The sequence below is a fragment of the Podarcis gaigeae genome, assembly GCF_964106915.1.
Source record: "Podarcis gaigeae genome assembly, chromosome: 14".
NCBI lineage: Eukaryota > Metazoa > Chordata > Lepidosauria > Squamata > Lacertidae > Podarcis > Podarcis gaigeae.
This window is the reverse complement of record NC_139690.1, coordinates 30,367,441-30,386,945: the sequence shown is the minus strand read 5'-3', so window position 1 is coordinate 30,386,945 and position 19,505 is coordinate 30,367,441. Positions and strand designations below refer to the sequence as shown.

Sequence of the window (19,505 nt, the reverse complement as noted above, 5' to 3'; positions counted from 1 at the left end):
GAACTTGGAGCAGAGCAGAGCACACCAGGCGTCCCAACTTAGGGAGAGAGACACCCAAAACTGGCTGGCCTGTGCCTGGGAAGGAAAGGATGAGGCAAGCAAGGGTGGCCTGCCAACTCTGCAGGGAGGGCAGGTCTCCAGTGCCGAAGACTCTGCTAGGAACACACCATGCAGACAACTGCCAAGAGTCACCCGTCACGGCTCGGCCACTACCATGTTCCCATGATCCAATGCGGTTGTTTTCTAACCAAAAGAGGTGGCAAGGCCCATCCTTTTCCGGAAACTGCTCTCTCTGACTTGGAAGCTATACTCTCTATGCGGCGAAATATGGCCCTCAAGACCACTCTATCAGGCCCTTGGAATACTCCACATGCCACACACACCCCGAACTGGCCTTGTATCACACACCAAGTGTTTTTCCTTGCCTGGGACCTCATGGGTCATCCAGACCAACTCTTTGCAATGTGTGCTTGAACTCTGATGACAGAGGGAGGACAGACAAGGGTGTGTCGAAGCTAGGGTATTGCACTTGATTTGGCATTGTATTAATGTGGCCTCCATTGGATTGTTATTAATGAAAAATTAATTTTAAAAATTAATTCAGGAAAAAGGTGAAGATTGGCAGCTGTTGTTCCATCCTCTACTGTTTCGGCCAAACCCAACACTGGCCCTCCGAATTCTGCCCAGAATGAAACTCAGAAAGAAGTTTTGCCAACCCTACTCTGTGTGCAGGGAGGCTGTAACTACTTTGCACATGTTCAGAGTTGCTCTTCTGCGTAAAACACACACTAATCCACAAAGGTCTGGGATCTACTGATAACAGTAACTTAGTTGCCTATCGAAAGGAAGAGTAAATATAAACAATTCTATGACGCCTGAAGACAGGCGACAGAGGATTATCCCACTGTGCTAATAATACTGATTATTTCTTTATTTTTAATCTAGTCTAAGGATGCTGCTGCTGATTTAATGAATAAACAGGTAATGGTACCAGTGACCCAATACGATTACAAAATGGAGGCAAGGTACCAAACAAGATGTTTGGAAGCCATTTTAACATCTCCACCTACATGATAAATGGATCTATTTGTGTACTTGAACATTAAAAATTAATAGAAAATCATCATCATCATCATTATTATTATTAAAATATATGTACAGTAGTCCCTCGGGTTAAGTACTTAATTCGTTCCGGAGGTCCATTTTTAACCTGAAACTGTTCTTAACCTGAAGCACCACTTTAGCTAATGGGGCTTCCTGCTGCCGCCGCACCGCCGGAGCACGATTTCTGTTCTCATCCTGAAGCAAAGTTCTTAACCCAAGGTACTATTTCTGGGTTAGCAGAGTCTGTAACCTGAAGTGTATGTAACCTGAAGTGTCTGTAACCCGAGGGACCACTGTATATATGTAGCTGTGATTCCGGCATTGCCAAGGGTTGGAGTAGATGAACCTTTAGGTCCCTTCCAACTCTGAAGTTCTATGGTTCTATGTGCTGATAAACTGTTGGTCATTCTCAGACAGATCAAATTGCCAAGGGGGTGAAGGCACGACAGGGCCCAACTCCTCTCTCACTCCCTGGCGACAGAACCCTGAATCTCCAGCAAATGAGAACATCTGCCTCCCGGCAGAAGACCCACAGGAACATGCACCAAGGGTGTGTTAAACCAGGTCAGTGAGAGGGTCTGGAGGGCCAGACCTCGAGGTTACTGGAGGGCAGGATTTGGCCAGCGCTCCAGAGGTTCCTCCAGAGGTTTTGACTGGCGCCCCCCCCCCAATATTTGAACAACACATCTCTCCAGATCGCCTGCGGTGCTTGTTAGTGTACTGTCCAATTATTTCAGCAGCAGGATAAATCATGTAGCATCATTATTTTTACAAAAGGAGGCAATTCAGCAAGGGGAGAGAGGAACAGCACCAGGAGAGGAGTCTTGACAATCTGGACTTCCACCTTCTCTGAAGGAAGGAGAAGCCCTGCAGTCAAGGGCGAAGGCACAGCTGGCATCCCTTGTGTTCTCCTCGATAACAAAAAGTTAGAACTTCAACCCATAAAGCTCCTAACCTACCTGCCCCTTCTACTTCCATTACAGAATCATACTTGGTTTATAATAATAATAATAATAATACTCTGAGCGGCTTCCAAAAGAATATTAAAATACTATGATACATCAAACATTAAAAGCATCCCTAAACAGGGCTGCCTTCAGATGTCTTCTAAAAGTCTGGTAGTTGTTGTTCTCTTTGACATCTGGTGGGAGGGCATTCCACAGGGCGGGCGCCACTACCGAGAAGGCCCTCTGCCTGGTTCCCTGTAACTTGGCTTCTCGCAGTGAGGGAACCACCAGAAGGCCCTCAGCGCTGGACCTCAGTGTCCGGGTAGAACGATGGGGGTGGAGACGCTCCTTCAGGTATACTGGACCGAGGCCGTTTAGGGCTTTAAAGGTCAGCACCAACACTTTGAATCATTCACAGAATCACAGAATTGTAAAGTTGTAAGTCCAAGCCCCTGCAACACGGCTAAAGAATCCCTGACCATCCAACCTCTGTTTAAAAACCTCCACGGAAGGAAGCTCTGCTGCTCCAGAGGAATCCAAACCAATGGATTCAAATGACAAGGAAGGAAATTCTGACTCAACATTAGGAAGAGCTTTCTGATGGCAGGAAGTGTTTGACCGCAGAATGGACTCCCTTGGAAGATGGTTGTCTCTCCTTTGTTGAAGGTTTTTAAGCAAGAGCTGGATGGCCACCTGTCATGGATTCTTTAGCTGTGATTCCTATATTGCGGAGGGTTGCACTGCATGACCTTTAAGGGTCCCTCTCCAACTCTACAATTCTATGATTCTTAGGACACGGGTGGCATTGTGGTCTAAACCACTGAGCCTCTCGGGCTTGCTGATTGGAAGGTCAGCGGTTCAAATGCCTATGATGGAGTGAGCTCCCGTTGCTCTGTCCCAGCTCCTGCCAACCTAGCAGTTCGAAAGCATACCGGTGCAAGTAGATAAATAGGTACTGCTGGGGCGGGAAGGTAAACACTGGTTTCCGTCACAGTGTTCTGTTGCACCAGATTTAGTCCTGCTGGCACCATGACCCTGAAAAGCTGTCTGTGGACAAACGCCGGCTCCCTTGGCCTGAAAGCGAGATGAGCACTGCGACCCCATAGTCGCCTTTGACTAGACTTAACTGTCCAGGGATCCTTTACCTTTTTTTACCTCTATGATTCTATACCCTCGACCCTCGCATGGCAGCGAGGGTCAAAAGAGCAACAAATTTGGCCTCTCATTTGAAAATGAAAACTTACACCAATAACATCCTCCTCTACACACACAACCAGTGACCCCAGTTCCCTCCTATCAGAATTTGGACCACCCCATCACGGCCAGCTCCCATCATTGCTGCCTGCAAGATAAACTTCTGCCACAACGTCGCAAGGAGAACATTCAGAGCTCTGCAAAGCCTTCTCTGGGTTTCATTAAACACGGCTGCCGGAGGAGGAAGTTATTAAAGTGATCAAATGGAACGAGGAAACCCAGAATTAACTGACAGCCGCAAAAGAATGGAGGGTTCCCTCAACCAGCAGAGACAGAACATGACAGGTTTGGAAACAGAGGCTGGCTGGAACTCCCCTGAAGACTGCCGGCGAAGGGAGGCTCGGATTTACGTTTACACTCAATACTCCGCATGCAAATGGGCATTTGGAGCTGCCCTACACCAAAGTCAGGACAGTGGCTCAGCAAGCTCACGACTGTCCACACTGACTGACAGCCGCTCTCCAGGGTTTAAGAGCAGAATAGGTTAAACGGGGTTTCGAACAAATATGCAATTAATGGTTACTGTTTTGAATGGTATTGAATTGTTATATTCCTTATTGGGTCATGCAAATCACTATTCTGAATCATGCTTTTTATAGGCTATGGAACTGGGGATGAGTTTGTGGAACCAAGCAGGGTGGCCCCAAAAAGTTTGGGAACCACTGATTTAAAGCAGTGTCAGATATATAAGCTATTCACCGAATGGCTCCTGAAACCTAGGTTATAGGCACCATAATGGAACATCTAGGGGCTGGGTTTTCCCCCGATAGAATTTTATTATTGCCGTTGTTGCCGTTGTTGTTGTTGTTAATTTCATTTCTATACTGTACTGCTTTATATTACAGTGGTACCTCGGGATGCGAACGGGATCCATTCTGAAGCGCCATTCACATCCTGAACAGAACGTAAGATGCAACTGCGCATGTGCAGGTCGCGTTTCACTGCTTCCGCGCATGCTCATGAAACGCGGAGCGCAACCCAAAAATACTTATCCTGAAGCATAGTTATCCCGAGGTATGACTGTATAAGGAAGAAACCTCAGAGTGGTTTACAACACGCTGAAACATCAAATAAAACAAAATGTTCCTGGCACTTGGCTAATTTCTAAGAGCGCTCTCAAACCCTTTCACCAAGCTCTCCACCTTGACCTCAATATCTCCTTTCTGTTCATCACCACTAGTTCAGATGTCAATAGTGAAGTTAGGGTTTTTTGCATTTGCCATTTTCCTTCCCATTCTTGGAGAGATCCTTTCAGAGCACCTTGCAATCCCTTTCTGCTTTAACCGCCCTGAACAATTTGGGGCCATCTACAAACTTGGCCACCTCACCACTCACCCCTAACTCCAGATCATTTGTGAACAGCTTAATTGGGAAGTAAAAGAAAACTTTGGCACATTCCTCCCAGTCAACATTGGGCCAACAATAACTTTCTCAAAGGGAGGTTGATTTGGGCAGAGGAGCCATTGTTCTAGTTCGGAAGAACAGTTTCCACTTGGCAAAGGCCTAAGAAGGATGTCAGATCCTAATCTACAGTCTTGCTGCAGTAAACTGGCTTTTCCCATCCCCTTTTGCTGATCTGGGAACATAAGAATACAATGGCTGCAACAAATCAGACAGCTGTTTGGGTGCTTTTTCATGGTGAGGTTTCTTATTCTTATTTTTATTCATTTAATTTCTATATCGCTTTACGTTTTAAAGAAAAATCTCAAAGCAGTTTACAGCACCTTAAAACATAAAATAAAACAATCCAGAATAAAACAAATTCAAGCTTCAATGAAATATTTCAGATCGTTCTCTAAGCGACATTTTGCTTTCCTCAGTTGCCAACATCCAGAGGTCTCCACGTGGTCGCAACTGGACCTACACTGGTCACAAAATGCGCCTTGCACCTAGCTAATTTCTAACACTGCTGGTGACATGTGTTTTAATCTGGTTTTTACCTTATTGTTAATGTTAATTATTTTTTGAAGGTTTTCAATGGTTGTCTTTTTGCCAACAGTTCTGTTGTTCTATTCTTTTTGGCAAACCACTTTGAAGTCTGTTTGTTTTGACAATTAGGCAGTATACCAATTTTATGAAATAAATATTAAGTGAAATAAACTGAGCTGTTCCTTCCCCTCTCCTTTGCTTGCACATTCCTTCACCTCCGCTAAGAAGGAGAGCACATTCCAATCCGGTGGATGTGCTGTATCGCAGCATCTGTGTCGCGCTTTTATGAACAACCTGGATCCCAAAGGAATAGAGAGTTTGGCATCTGCATATTTATAAGCCTCTGCATTATTCAGCTAGGCAAATGAAATGGCTTTGAAGAGTGAAAGTGGGCGGTGGGATGCAACCTGTCTCCATCATTGGAAACAGCCCCTTTTGACCCCTTGGCTGCATCCATACATCCCACATTCAAACACAAACACCCATCAAAAGCTGGAAGAAGTCAAGCTGCACAAGAAATCGAGAGATCATAATTCAAGGGAGCCGTTCAGTCAGCAGCAACAGGTGTCCAGTGCAATCGATGGAAACCTCAAATGCAGAAAGGTCACAAAGACATCAAAACCCATCATGCAGTGCTCCTCGGCTGCCCACTCAAATCTATTTTGACTCTTTCCATAGCCTGAAACACAAAGGCAGGTTTTATGGGATTTCCAGACAGACTCTGTCCTTCCGTTCAGGCCCAGACCTGCTTGCCTTCCCTTGGGTTTCTGCATCACCAGCCCTCCGGCCATGCCCAGGGAAGTTTTTTTTTTAGCTACCTTGAGCATCTTCCCACTCCAAACAGCAGCCACTTATTCCTAGGAGAGCTTCAGCAGTTAACCCTTGCCCGCCCTATTTCCAATGCCCCTTCAGAAGCGGTTAAGGCACTGCCGTTCATAGCTCTATCCTCATGCTGTGAAGGGAAGGAATGACTCTCATCTTCACCTATGGCATGGAAGACGGCACAGAGACAGTGTGCAACATTTTCATGGAATCACAGAATTGTAGAGTTGGAGGAGATCCCACTAAAGCAAAGCTCTTCCTCAAAATTTGACCGATTGATTCAACTCCAGCCTGAGCGTTTGCTGCACTGTGAATGCTGTTTGGTCCCGAGAGATGCATTATTTTTCTGAGCATGTGAATTTCACACCCTGTTATTAGGAACGTGGCCCCTGCCTTATAATGAGCCACACCACTGGTCCATCAAGCTCAGTGTTGGCCACACTGACCGGCAACAGTTCTCCAGAATGTCCTAGTTTTACCTGGAGATACATGCCAGGAATTGAACCTGGGACCTTCTGTATAAAAGGTAGATACCTTACCACTGAGCTAGGGGCCCCAAAGACTGCCCACAAGTGACGCAGCTTTTGAAAAGGCCCCAGCCATTTCTCTCTGGGTAGCAGAGCCCATTGAGTTTTCAAGGGGCGACAAGCAATGATGTCCCAACATCGTAAGATACAGAAACCAACATCATCCTGGCGATGAAGATGCCTTGCCCTCCTCTCTCAAACAAACTCTCTCCATAAGTGATGAGTCTATTCACTACTGGATCTGAACATTCATCTTGCATGGAGAAAACGAGTGAACTCTGCACATGGCCCACCTAGTCCAGCATCCTGTTCTCACAGAGGTCAACCAGATGCCCCAATGGGATAGGAAACCCACAAGCAGGATCCAGGCACAAGAGCCCTCTCCCCTCCTGTGGTTTCCAACAACTGGTATTCAGAAGCATCGCTGCCTTTGACCTTGGACGCATTGCATAACCATCACGGCTAGTAGCCACTCCATGAAACCGTCCAAAGGTTGGGGACCACCACTGCCTCTTGTGGCAGTAAGTTCCATAGTTTAACAATGCGCTGTGTGAAGAACGACTTCCATTTCTCTATCCCGATGGGAACAACCTGGCTGTATAAATGGTAGGTTTGGCTAGGAACAGATAAGTGGGATGGTGGGGAGAAAACCTGCACCAGGAAGAAGAAGAAGAAGAGTTTGGATTTGATATCCCGCCTTTCACTCCCCTTCAGGAGTCTCCAAGCGGCTAACATTCTCCTTTCCCTTCCTCCCCCACAACAAACACTCTGTGAGGTGAGTGGGGCTGAGAGACTTCAGAGAAGGGTGACTGGCCCAAGGTCACCCAGCAGCTGCATGTGGAGGAGCGGAGACGCGAACCCGGTTCCCCAGATTACGAGACTACCGCTCTTAACCACTACACCACACTGGCATTGCTGCAAACTGACAAAGCCTTCTGTAAATGGTGGCACCTGTGCTGTCACCTTCTAACAAGATCGCACCGTCCTACAGTCCTCCAGGAAATCTGAGCACGCCAGCTCTTGCAAGTGAGGCTGGCAGATTAACACAAACACTTCCAACTCGATTAAGGGGCCTTTCCGCCTGAGCATCTGAGCTTGACAGGAGCAGACTTTGTGGGGTCTGTGCCTGCAGGGTCCTGGGCCCACACTTTCCTCCCCGCTAGGAACCCGACACACCTTTGCAATGTGCGCGCACACAAACGCCTCTCTTTAAACCTCTCTTTTCCGGTAGGAACAAGAAACATTGTTCGAGAGAGCTTTAACATTCAAACACAATAACAAGAAATAATCGCCCCGATGTGAGGACAGGCTCCTGCTGCAGCTATCATGGCTAAGCTGCTTTGGGGAGCTTTAAAGAGATTGTTGGGAGCTTTAAGACAATTAAAGGGGAAGAATCAAGCAGCCCGACTAACAAGGAGAGCACTTCATGGCAAAGGAGTGGCGGGGGGGGGGGGGACAGCACCTGTCTGCCCACCCCATAAAAACATACAAAGAATTCTGCCAGGTCATTCCAAAGGCATGCCCTGTAGCTTGGAACTTTTTTCCAACTGGAGGGCCACATTCCCGCTTAGGAAACCTTTTAGGAGCCACTACCAACTCTCCATCCAGGTAAACTACAGCCATCATCACAGACCAGGGACAGATTCCAGGCAGTCACAGATACAAGAATCTGCTGGTTTCATTTCCTCTCTGTTTCTCGTTCTTCCAATCTTTACTTCAGTCTGCATTTTTTTTTTTTTGTTTTAGGAAAAACGGTGTCGGTGCCCAACATGAAGTTATTATACAGAAAATGCCACATTTTAACCAGGGTCGGGGGGAGAGAAGGTGCCGGTAATGCGTACCCTTGAGTCGCCCCAGAAAAGAAGCACTAACACCATGCATTTTCGTAGGTTACTTTCACTAATATACGCATTTACATGCACATTTTACCCTAGTACAGTGCGTCCCAATTTTCCCCTCCCATGGACCACTTGAAAATTGCTGAGGGTCTCAACAGACCACCTAACGACTTTCTGCCCGTTGCAGCAATTGTACTGCGCTGTGCTAGACAATGGATAGTTTTTAATTGCATTTTTATTGCTTCTTTCATTTTCTTCTAGATTGTGTTTTCTTGTACAGTGGTACCTCGGGTTACATACGCTTCAGGTTACAGACTCCGCTAACCCAGAAATAGTACCTCGGGTTAAGAACTTTGCTTCAGGATGAGAATAGAAATCGTGCTCCGGCAGGGCAGTGGCAGCAGGAGGCCCCATTGGCTAAAGTGGTGCTTCAGGTTAAGAACAGTTTCAGGTTAAGAACAGACCTCCAGAACGAATTAAGTACTTAACCCAAGGTACCACTGTACTGCAATTTGCATTCCGTGGAATTCAAACTGTAATACATGAGAATACAACATAAGAAAGGAAAGAAGCAATAAAAATGCAATTACAAATCAACATGAATATCTATTGTGGATCACCTGAATGAAGCTCATGGGCTGCTGGGGGTCCACAGTCCAAAATTTTGGAACAGCTGCCCTAGAATAGGCCTTTTTTTGCACACCTTCCTTGGCTAGAGAGCTGCACTGCAAAATTTAGAGAAGTGTAAATTTCAAAGGATGGTTGTGTTCAGCATTAGACTCTTAATCTCAGGGACAGGGTCAAGTGTTCCAGCCCCACATTCTGCAAAAAGATCCCTGCATTGCAGGAGATTGAACTAGATGACCCTTGTGGTCCCTTCCAGCTCTATGAATCTGTGTTCTGGTTCTCATACTGTTTTAAAGGAGTGTGAATTAGGTCGGTTTGCCTTTAAATGCAATATGAATCTTCCTGCTGCTGCCATGCCACCAGTGGCGTAGCGTGGGTTGTCAGCACCCGGGGCAAGGCAAGTAATTTGCGCCCCCTAACCCATGGATTTTAGTAGGGGCAGAGAGCTGCAAGTGTGAGCGCCCCCCCCCCGATGTTGCGGCTGGCACCCCCTGCACCCCCCACGCTACGCCACTGCATGCCACCATGGTGCAATTTCTGTTCTCATCCTGAAGTAAAGTTCTGAACCCAAGGTACTATTTCTGGGTTAGTGGAGTCTGTAACCTGAAGCGTCTGTAACCCGAGGTATCACTGTACTTCTAAGAAACAGCGAGTGATTCTTCCGGCCTTTCCCAGGTCCTACCAGTGACAGTAAAAGAACAAAGCTCCCACGGCAGACTGGAAGAGACAGAGGCCATCCCCAGAGAACACTCTCTGACCATGAAAATATCATCCATTCACACATGCAGCTGGGCATGTAAACACAGATGACCACAGGGAGAGGGCTGTAGCTCAGCGACAAAGCATCTGCTTTGCATGCAGAAAGTCCTGAATTCAAACCCTGGCATCTCCAGGTAGGGCTGGGAGGGACTCTCGCCTGAAACCCTGGAGAGCTACTGCCAGTCAGTGCACTCTCAGCATTGTACAGTGAATTTAAAGCACAATTAAAACCTACACCCTGCCGCCAAAGTATCATGGGAACTGTAGCTTACCCCACACTACCCTTGATGGCTCCCAGGATTCTTGGGATGTGTGTGCTTTAAATATATGATGTATAGGCAGACAGTAATGTGGAAATTCATAAATTCCCAAATTTTTGATACTGGGGTGGGGTGGGGGAACCTGTGTACTTCTGATCCCTCCCCCAACCCTGAGTGCATTTTGTAATCAACCTTCATAAAATTTTGGACAGCTACCTTACATGTCACAATCTCTTCCTAATGCGGAGATTATCAGCAACGTGGTGGGTGGAGTGGGAACCATTGTATTATTACCCAGTTATATGAATTAGCAAGGTTTGCAATCTGAAGATGAAAAAATCTGCTGAGTATCTAGTTCAAGGGGAGAAAGCTTTCCCAAAAGAAAAATTGTCAATACCTGCAAGGTATGTGTACGATAATGAGGCCCTTTATTGTAAATAAGAATAATCATTTCCACACATTTCCAATCCCCAAACAGATCATTTCTGAACAGTGCGTCTGCGCCTCATGGTAAGCTGTGGCTAAAGGTTTATTGTGCATGAACAGAGTGCCCTGCTTTGCTCCACCCTGCTAGAGTGGAAGAAACAAACCATGGCCCTTGGCTTTGTACTGCGTCCAAACTGGGGACTGTGGTTTTTTTATCTGAAGCCAGAGTTTGTTCTTGGTGTTTCTGCAGGAAGCAACCCACAACCCCAGTGCTATGTCAGGGATCTTTGTCCATCGTTCCCACTTGCTAGCAGCAGAGGGATCACCTCTTCACAGGAAACTTTTAACTATGACTTAGCACAAGGATGGGAAATCTGTAGCCCTCCTGAGGCTGTTGGACTCCCAAAGTTCACCATTCTGGACCATTGGCCAGGGTGGCAGGAGCTGATAGGAGCCAGGACTCCAACAGAACCAGTGCAGCATAGTGGTTAGTGTATCGGACTAGGGCCTGGGAGGCCAGGGTTCGAATCCCCACTCAGCCATACAGCTTACTGGTTGACCTTGAGTCAACCACTGCTTCTCCACCTAACCTACCTTACAGGGTAGTTGTGGGGTTTAAATAAGGAGGGGGAGAACCCTTCATGCCACCTTGAACTCCTTGAAGGTGGGGTATAAATGCAATCAATAATATACAAACAAACAGCATCTTTAGGGTCACAGGCTCCCCACCCTTGAAGTTACCATGATGTACAACTGCAGCTAACTAGGTCCTGAATCTCACCCCGTGTCCTGGCACAGAGACCCTGCAGCTGTGGCTTCGGAGCAGTCAATCAGTTGGTTGCCAGTGGCTGAATCATGATCACTTCCAGGCAGGGGAAATTTACCAGGCCTGGTTCTTATTTATTTTCCTGCAGGCTGCAAATGACTAACACAGGGTTACACCAGCCAGAAGCTGAGTAAGAGAACCTGGAGGCCAGCGCTTCTGGTCAACTTATTTGCAAGGCTGAACTTCCCAACACAGAAGCAGCCACCATGGTGATGCCCCTCCTCAGATGTTGCTGGAGTGCGGTGGTGGGTTTTTTGCAGGTGTTTTCTGCAACATGACATTGGTGCAATAATAGTGCATTAGGGGTGGATTTCTGCTGGATTGTCCTTATATCATTCTGCTTTGTCAGTTGTTCTGAGAAGCTTCCCTCGCATCATTGCTGTCCAGAGGGGTCCACTTTCAGAAGAACAACTCAAAGCCTCGCCATGTCTGTGGGCTGAAAAGTTATAGGGAAGTTGCAGGACATATGCAGATGGTACATGAAGTAGTGTGGCCTCTTTGAAACGTTTGCAGGTACAAGGGGTATTAAAAATGGGGTCACAGAATCATAGAATACAACTCTACACAGAACTGTAACTCCACAAAAACAATTGTAGAGTTGGAAGGGACCCAAAAGGGTCATCCAATCCACCCTCTAAGCACCTTAATGCCATCATGAGCTCAAATGAGCATGAATGCACAATAAGGACATCTAGTGGGGCCCTCTGAACTCTTCAACCCAAGCCAGTATGACTAATAATCAGAGATTACTGGAGCAGTGTTAGAAACTCAAATAGGCATCAAATGGCTCATTAAACCAAGGTTACAGTCTCCAAAACAGAATGTCTAGTTGCCTTTTTGGGGTAAGCCCGCTCTAAAGTCTTATTTTTCAAATAATAATAATTTTATTATTTATAACCCCCACCCATCTGGCTGGGTTGCCTGGCTGTGACTGATTCTCAGTTAAACATCTGGCTACTTCTGATGACTACCTTGAGCTAGTTTAAAAGTTTAGAGAACTTAAGGAAGAAAAGTCACTTGATCCAAGGAGAGTCCACACATATATATTGCCCTATTCTGACCTCTTTTTATTAATGGTGACTGCTCTTGCTCAGGCTGCACAGAAAAAAAAACATTTTGATTCCAGAAATGAAATCCAACTGTGCAGAGAGAATATACCTGATAGATTCTGCAGGATGTGTTGCTAGCATGTGGTTCTCCCAGGATGCACCTCCAGATGGCAGAGATGCCAGGTGCCATCCTGATGCCCAGGTATCTTCATTTGGAAGCAAGTGGTCAATAGCCAGGTGCAAAATGCACCTGGCGAATTTCAAACGTTGTACTGGAGTTGGAGTCCAACACAATCTGGAGGACACCGTGCTAGTTACTACTGTACAGAAGGCTGACCTGGCTGGATCAGGCCAATGAGGGCAAGCCTAATCCTGCATTCTGTTTTGACAGTGACCAACCCCTGACAGCCAATGTGGTGTAGTGGTTAGAGTGTTGGACTAGGGCCCCAGAGAGCAGGGTTCAAATCCCCACTCAGCCACAAAGCTCACCTAGTGACCTTGGGCCAGTCGATGCCTTCTCTCAGCCTCACCTACCTCACAGGGTTGTTGTGGGGATTAAGTTAGGAAGCAGAGAACCACGTGCACTACCTTGAGCTCCCAGGAGAAAAGGTGAGGTATAAAGGCAAAAAAATGAAATAAACCAATGGGAAGCCTCAATGCAGGACCTGAGCTCAACCACAGTGCTCTCCACTGATACTCAGCAACTGGTGCTCAGAGGCACACTGCTACCAACAGTGGAGGGAGAACGTAAGCAACATGGCTGGTAGCCACTGACAGCTTCATTCGCCTCCATGAATTTCTCCAGTCCTCTCTTAAAGTCATCCCAGTCACCTTGAGCAGACTCACATATTTCTTCTCACCACGACGGCTGCCTTCCAACAAATGCGATTAGCCCCAAGCACCATCTCAAACTTGGAACCGCAGAGGTGGACAGAGGTCATCTTGGTAGCTGCATGGCTGATCTCTCCACCCAGCCCAGGTAAACTTTGACTGGAAAGGGGGAAGCAGGGAGCTGTTTGGCCACAGGGTGTGGCAGAACCAGCAGGGGTGCCTCAGCCCCACAGCAGCCCAACCGGGACATCCCTGCCACCCCTTCTAACTCATAGCAACGCAAGAAGCTGCTTTATATACAGTCAGATTCTTGGTGCATCTAGCTCAGTATTGCCTACAATGGCAGGCAGCAGCTCTCTGGGTTTCAGGCAGGAGCCTTTTCCCAGCCCTCCCTGGAAGTGATGGAGACTGAACCTGAGATCTTCAGTGGATGCTCTGCCACTCAGCTCGGACCCTTCCCCAAATCTGGAAGGGAAGCAGAGAGTGCTCAAAACTAACCAGGCACCAACTGCATTCTGCAACAGGCAACCAGCCTTTGGCGAGGAAGCGGACATGTCTGGTTGCCAGGTTTGGCAACTAACATCTCCATCCGGCTGGCTGGCACCGCTGCCATGCCAAACCAGTCAGCTGGCTTGCGGGACAGCACGGCATTGAAACAATCGCCACTTCTGGTGGCGTGCTGCTGCACGAATCAGTGGGTCTGCAGGGCAGCACAGCACCAAAAGACACACATATTTTGGCGCTTTGTGAGCCAACCAATTCATGCAGCAGCACAACCCCAGCTCCTCTTTCGGTGCTGTGCCTAGGCATTCCGTTATGGCGACTGAAACCTTGGCGTAAGGTGTCATCTGGCTTCTAGCTTTTATATCTCAGTTTCTACCACTGGGAGTAGACTATAGTCCCTGACCTTAAAAGTAGGCAAAAAAGCAAAGTCAGCCATCGATGGGAGAAGGATCCCACTGGCCACAAAGCTTGGTTTGACTACCAGTTCTAGACAACAACTGTGGCACTTAAGGCTGACTCCAAATCACAGGCTCTGAATTGCTCTCAACAACAGCAATAGCAATAATAATAATAATAATAATGGTACAAGCTTATTCTGCCTTCAGGATTATGATAAGACCTAACACGCAGCTAGAACAACGTCAATGAAACTTGGGGGGGGGGGGGCATCATAAAACAGACTTCGCCTTTTCTGCAGTCTGGGGTCACTGACCCACAGCAGCCCTGACCATATCCAGCTAAGAGTCTGGGGGTGGAGATGGCTCCCACTGACTAGCCCAGGACAGTAGTACCTAGATAAAATATTTAATGGGTTGGGGGCAGAAGAGAGACCTCTTCATCTCCACATGAGGCCTGAGTATCTGGGCATCTACCCAACTCCCATCTCCTGCTTATTCCCCACACAAATGAGAGGATAGGCCTCCCCATTTCAGAGCAACCACCAAGAGCCCTTTCACTTGACATTGTCACTGACCTCATGTTCTGAGGCTAGTGGATGAGTGTGCAGCGACAGGATCCAAGAGAAGGGCTTTTTCAGTAGTGGCTCCACATCTGAAAAATGCTCTTCCTACTGCAGTCTATCTAACCACTTTTTTTTAAAAAAAGGAAACAGTTGACCCCTTCTAGCAGGCTTTTGGATGAGGGTATCTGTGACCAAAATAGCATACAAATAACTTGACACTACTGCTTATTATGAATTGTATTTATATCTTATTTCTTTTGAGTATGTATTTTATTGATATTATGTTACGCACAGACATTGTGTTGTTTAATATGTTGCAAACTGCCCCGCAGCTTTTTGACAAAGTGTGGTATATATATTTCTTATATGAATAGAATAAGGGGCTTTGGGCAATCCCAGTCCCTCAAAGGATAGACCCCAGTATGATGGACCAGAAATCTCTCATGCATTCTGTCCCTAAAAGCATTCCCCCAGCTGCTACAGGATCGCTTCATTCAAAATAAATACATAGGTTTCAAGTGGGGCAGAGCGGCTGTTTTTAGGGAGTGCCAGAGATGAGAAACCCTCTTGGACAGGGGTTGCAGTCGAAGGATTTCCAATTTGGAGGCAGAACTTCCAGGAAGCGCAGGTCAGTGCATTCCTGTGTGCGAGCGTGAAGAAGCCCAACTCAAGGCTGCATCACCTGCAATCACGCCCAGGTCTCAGAGGCGAGAAGTGTTTGTCCAAAGGCCAAGAAAGCTGCAGGAGCTCAGCATTTCTGCAAAGTCCTGGCATTGGGCAATTGACGCTGCAACACGCACACACCCATTAGCTGGGAAGCACAGCAGGCTGCACAAAGCAGATTTTCCCCATCTCTCACACAAACACAGTGGGCTCAGCCCCAAATAGAAGGTGGGGTGAACAAACCCCCTTTGAGTGTCACGCAATATACAAATAAAAGGACAGACTTCTGAACTTCTGCTGTCGACCAAGGCAAGAATCAGGTAATATAAGGAAGGAAATCCCTTGTAAGGGGAACAAGATCCTGAATCCCATGGTGATCTGCCTAGAAAGCAAACTCCAAACCCATTTGCGGCAGAGACATTTCCAGGGGCACCAACCCAGGCAGAGCATTCCAAGATCCCTTGCACTGCTGCATGTCACACACCCCACCATCCCCCATGGCATTGTAAGGAACTCTTGAGGCAAACAGTTTAGATTACACGGTATGGAAAATATATTGTTCTGGCCTGCGGGGTCAGCAAAGAGGGACATCAGACCAGCTTGGGGAGGTGGGCTAAAGGTAGGAAGCCCCTCTCAACAGCCCCTGTTTCTGCCCAAGTTCAGGAAACTGCTTTCCACCAAGTCCATCTAGCTCAGTATTGTCTACACTGACTGGCAGCAGCTCTCCAAGGTTTCAGAACATGCCCAGATTTAAATGGAGACGCCGGTGATTGAACCTGGGACCTTCTGCATACAAAGCAGATGCCCTACCGCTGAGCTGCAGTACTTCCAAGACCAACATCCCTGCTAGGGCAACTTTAACTCAGCACCAAGACCTGCTTTAATTGCAGCGCTTTTCTGGACCAGGAAGCTACAGCTCCCCCAAGCACTAAAACCCACCATTTAACCTTAGTTTCTCCCAACAGTTTGCTTGGGGTTGGACAAAACACAGAATTAAATGAGTTGCCCCTGTCTAGAGGAGCACAAGGGAGTATCAGAGTACGAGAGAGACAGAGAGACCTAGTTAGCCATTTTCTGCACGGGACTAACTCAAACCTAAACCAACAACTCCTGCAATATCCAGGACTACTCAGCTGCCCCCACAGGCAAAATGCCTAAGGACCCCTCCCAGGCTGGTGTTTTCTGCGACATCTCATCGAAGGCAATAACGTATTAGTAGCAGATTCATACCAGACCATGCGCATGTCACTCTGCTTTTATCAGTTGTTCTGCGATTGTCCCCCAATGTTACTGCATTATTGCCATCCAGAGGGGCACTCTTGCGCTATAGCGCAGCTAAAATAGAATGACACACCACTCGGGAACACTTGTGGCATGAAAACTTACAAGATTTCAGCAGGAAAGCGCAGGACATGCACCGCTGGGAAATGGAAGCAGTCTGACCGCTGTGAAACTTCTGCAATTGCAAACTGTTCTAAAAAGAGGACGACGTCTAACCACCCTGAGTGCAAAACATGACAAATCCACAACTAATAGGATGTCTGGAGGGGCAACAAGTCTCCAGATTCCCAGGCCTCAGACTTCCCAGCCTATTTTCAATGCAAGGCTCAAATGCTCCATACATCACAGAGTATTGACCGGGAATCCGCACACACATCCGAGGACCAGCCAGATGGAGTTCCTCCCACAGCGAGCCAGCGATGCTTTCAGATGGAGTGGAAATCTGATACCTCTTCTAGAAATTGAGCACCAATCTGATCCCAGTTTCCCCTAGCTAAGATGTCACAGGCAGCTCAAAAATCAGTTCCTTCTCCGCAAAAATAAAAATCCAGCCATCCTTGCACGAGGCTACAGGAAAGCATTTCAGAAAGGACTGGCAAAGCCAGGTGAAAAATTACGGCCACACAGCTCCCCTTAGAGCCAGACCTAGCCCAGAAAGGGCCGCTCGTTCCAGGCCAAGGAGGGAAGGATGCCCACATCCCCTTGCCAGTCTGACACTTCTCAAAGTGCAGAAGGGAAGCGACAGCGGGCACCTCTTATCTGGAGAGTGGGCAGCAAGCAGCGTACTACAACCCAGGGATGGGTATGGCGCCAGAGGCACTGCACACGGCCTTGGCACTCAGGCGCCAGCTCCCTCCAGGCACTCGGAACCACTTTGCCCTCGCAGAGCTCTTCAGCCTCCCTTAATCCACTCGGTGCCAGAGCCAAGGCAATTCTCTGCTATGTCGCTGATATCAAATAGAAAACGCAACCTGGGGCAACAGCCACTGGCTAACAGGAGAGGAGCTCGTCTCTCACTCAGTTGCACTCGAGAGTTCAAAGCCAGCAGGAGAGACACCCCAGTGGCTAAGCGTGGCACCTTCCTTGCCACCCCCCCATGCCAGTTTGCCATGTGAGTGGGCAGGTGGGTGTGGAGCAGCAATGTGTGGCGAGGCGAGTAACGCTGAATTTCATCTCGCCTCCCTCCCCCCAAAAAACACACACACATCACCAGCGTAAAGCCTGTTTACATGGGCCAGCAGAGCTGAGAGCCACTCCAGGGTGGCACTGTGGAATGCCACAACATCCAGCCTTGTTTAGGCAAATGCCCCTTCCCCCAGCAGCCCTAGACACCCCCTCCTCCGGGGGGGGGGGAAGGAGATGGGCTCAGAGCCAACTAAAACCCCAATGCCAGCCTGGAATAAGGGAATGAGCAGGAACCACCCTGGCTGGGTGTGGGTGAATATCTGGGGGGGGGGGGATCACTGGCGGGAGGAGGGGCAGCATAATGCAGAAGAGCAGCAGCAGCCCCCTCCGCCCCACCCTCTGCAAAGAGGTTCCTGATGCCATCTGGGGAAGGGATCTTTCCCCTAGACTCCCTCCCCCCACCCACCCCAGGAGCTGGGCATCCATCCAGGCAGAAGGCGCGCTCTGGGTTGCATCCCATTCCTATTTTTATTCTTTCAAAGGCCAGGTGGGGGAAGAGGAATTAAATCGAGGAATTAATTGGGGGGGGGAGGATAGCGCTGGTCACTCACTGGCTTTGCCCGGCTTGGGCCTCTGCAGCAGCTTCTGCACCGCCCCGATGTCCTCCGCCTTCACCGCCTGCATCAGCTCCTGGTCTTTGCCCATGGCGAGCGCGGGGAGACCGGCCCCCGGGGGCGCGGAGGGCCGGAGGGCGAGGGGCGCTCAGAGCCCGTGCATCCCCGCCGGCTCGGATCGGGTCCCGGGCGGGCGCGGAGGTGGGGTGTCGCCTTCTCCTCCTCCTGCGGCGGCTGCAGATGCTGCGCGCAATGGAGACGCGCGGCGGTGGCAGCGGCGGCCGGAGCGCAGCGCCTGGCGGGCGGGCGGGGACCGGGCTCGGCTGCTTTGCGGCGGCGCCGCGGCGGCTAGCGCTGCCCGGCTGCGCTGGGGCTCCTCCCGGCTCCGGCTCGGGCTGTTGCCGCCGCCTCCTTCTCCCCTGGTGGCGGCAGCGGCGAGCCCTCCATGGTCCGGGCGCGCTGGAGCTGCAAACGCGACGCGACGCCTCGCCGCGCTCTGCTCCTGCTGCTGCAGCCGCCGCCGCTCCGGAAGGAAGGCGGATCCCGCCGCAGCCTCGCCTGGGCGGGGGGCCGAGGGCGGGGGGCATCCGGGCGGAGCCCCCACCTCTGCTTCCCGGCTTCCCTCCCGCCTCTTCTCCGCCGAGGAAGCTCGATGTGGTTGCCGTCGCCGCCGCCGCTGGGCTGGTGGAGGGGAAGGGGAAGAGCAGCGGCGCAGGGCGAGAGGGTCTCTGAGCGCGTGCAGAATGCCCGGCCTGGAAGGACGGGAAAGACTCTCAGCCTCGGAGGGCAGGATTGGACGTGCCCTCAAAGGCCTTTTCGGGGACGTTTTGAGAAAGAACAGAGGGCAGCCAAGCATGTGCAGAGCGTCTCGAAGGGCTGGGGTCCCCTCTCTCTCGTTCGCCCCAAAGCACTTGGGCTAAAGTGGGGTTATCGACGCAGAGCTTGAAATGTCTTGCCCAGTGCCAGGGATGGTAGTTTCTGAGCATAAGCAGAGGACGTTCTTGAACCCGCAGCAAAATTAAAGGGCACCTGTAGGAGGCGGTATTTGGTCTTGCAGCAGGAGTTTGCAGCAGGTTACTTAGCGAGAAGGAAAGGCTTCTGCTGTCGTTTTGTTTGTTATTTTAATGCTGGTCATTTCTTTATTGGCTAAATTTATAT

At 49.1% G+C, this 19,505-nt stretch overlaps 1 protein-coding gene across 4 annotated transcripts in view; it reads right to left on the bottom strand.

Moving 5' to 3' along the window:
• The window catches only part of CASKIN1 (CASK interacting protein 1), a 105,809-nt gene extending 86,957 nt beyond the window's left edge, over nucleotides 1-18,852 (bottom strand). For 2 of the 4 annotated variants that reach the window (XM_083712043.1, XM_083712044.1), the window contains exon 1: nucleotides 18,345-18,570. In XM_083712043.1, coding sequence (XP_083568169.1) covers nucleotides 18,345-18,438 — 94 coding nt within the window. In that variant the 5' untranslated portion in view covers nucleotides 18,439-18,570. Of the gene's footprint in view, nucleotides 1-18,344 lie in introns of all 4 variants that reach the window. The other 2 variants (XM_083712046.1, XM_083712045.1) reach the window with 2 other exon arrangements.
• Between the last annotated feature and the right edge of the window lie 653 nt (nucleotides 18,853-19,505).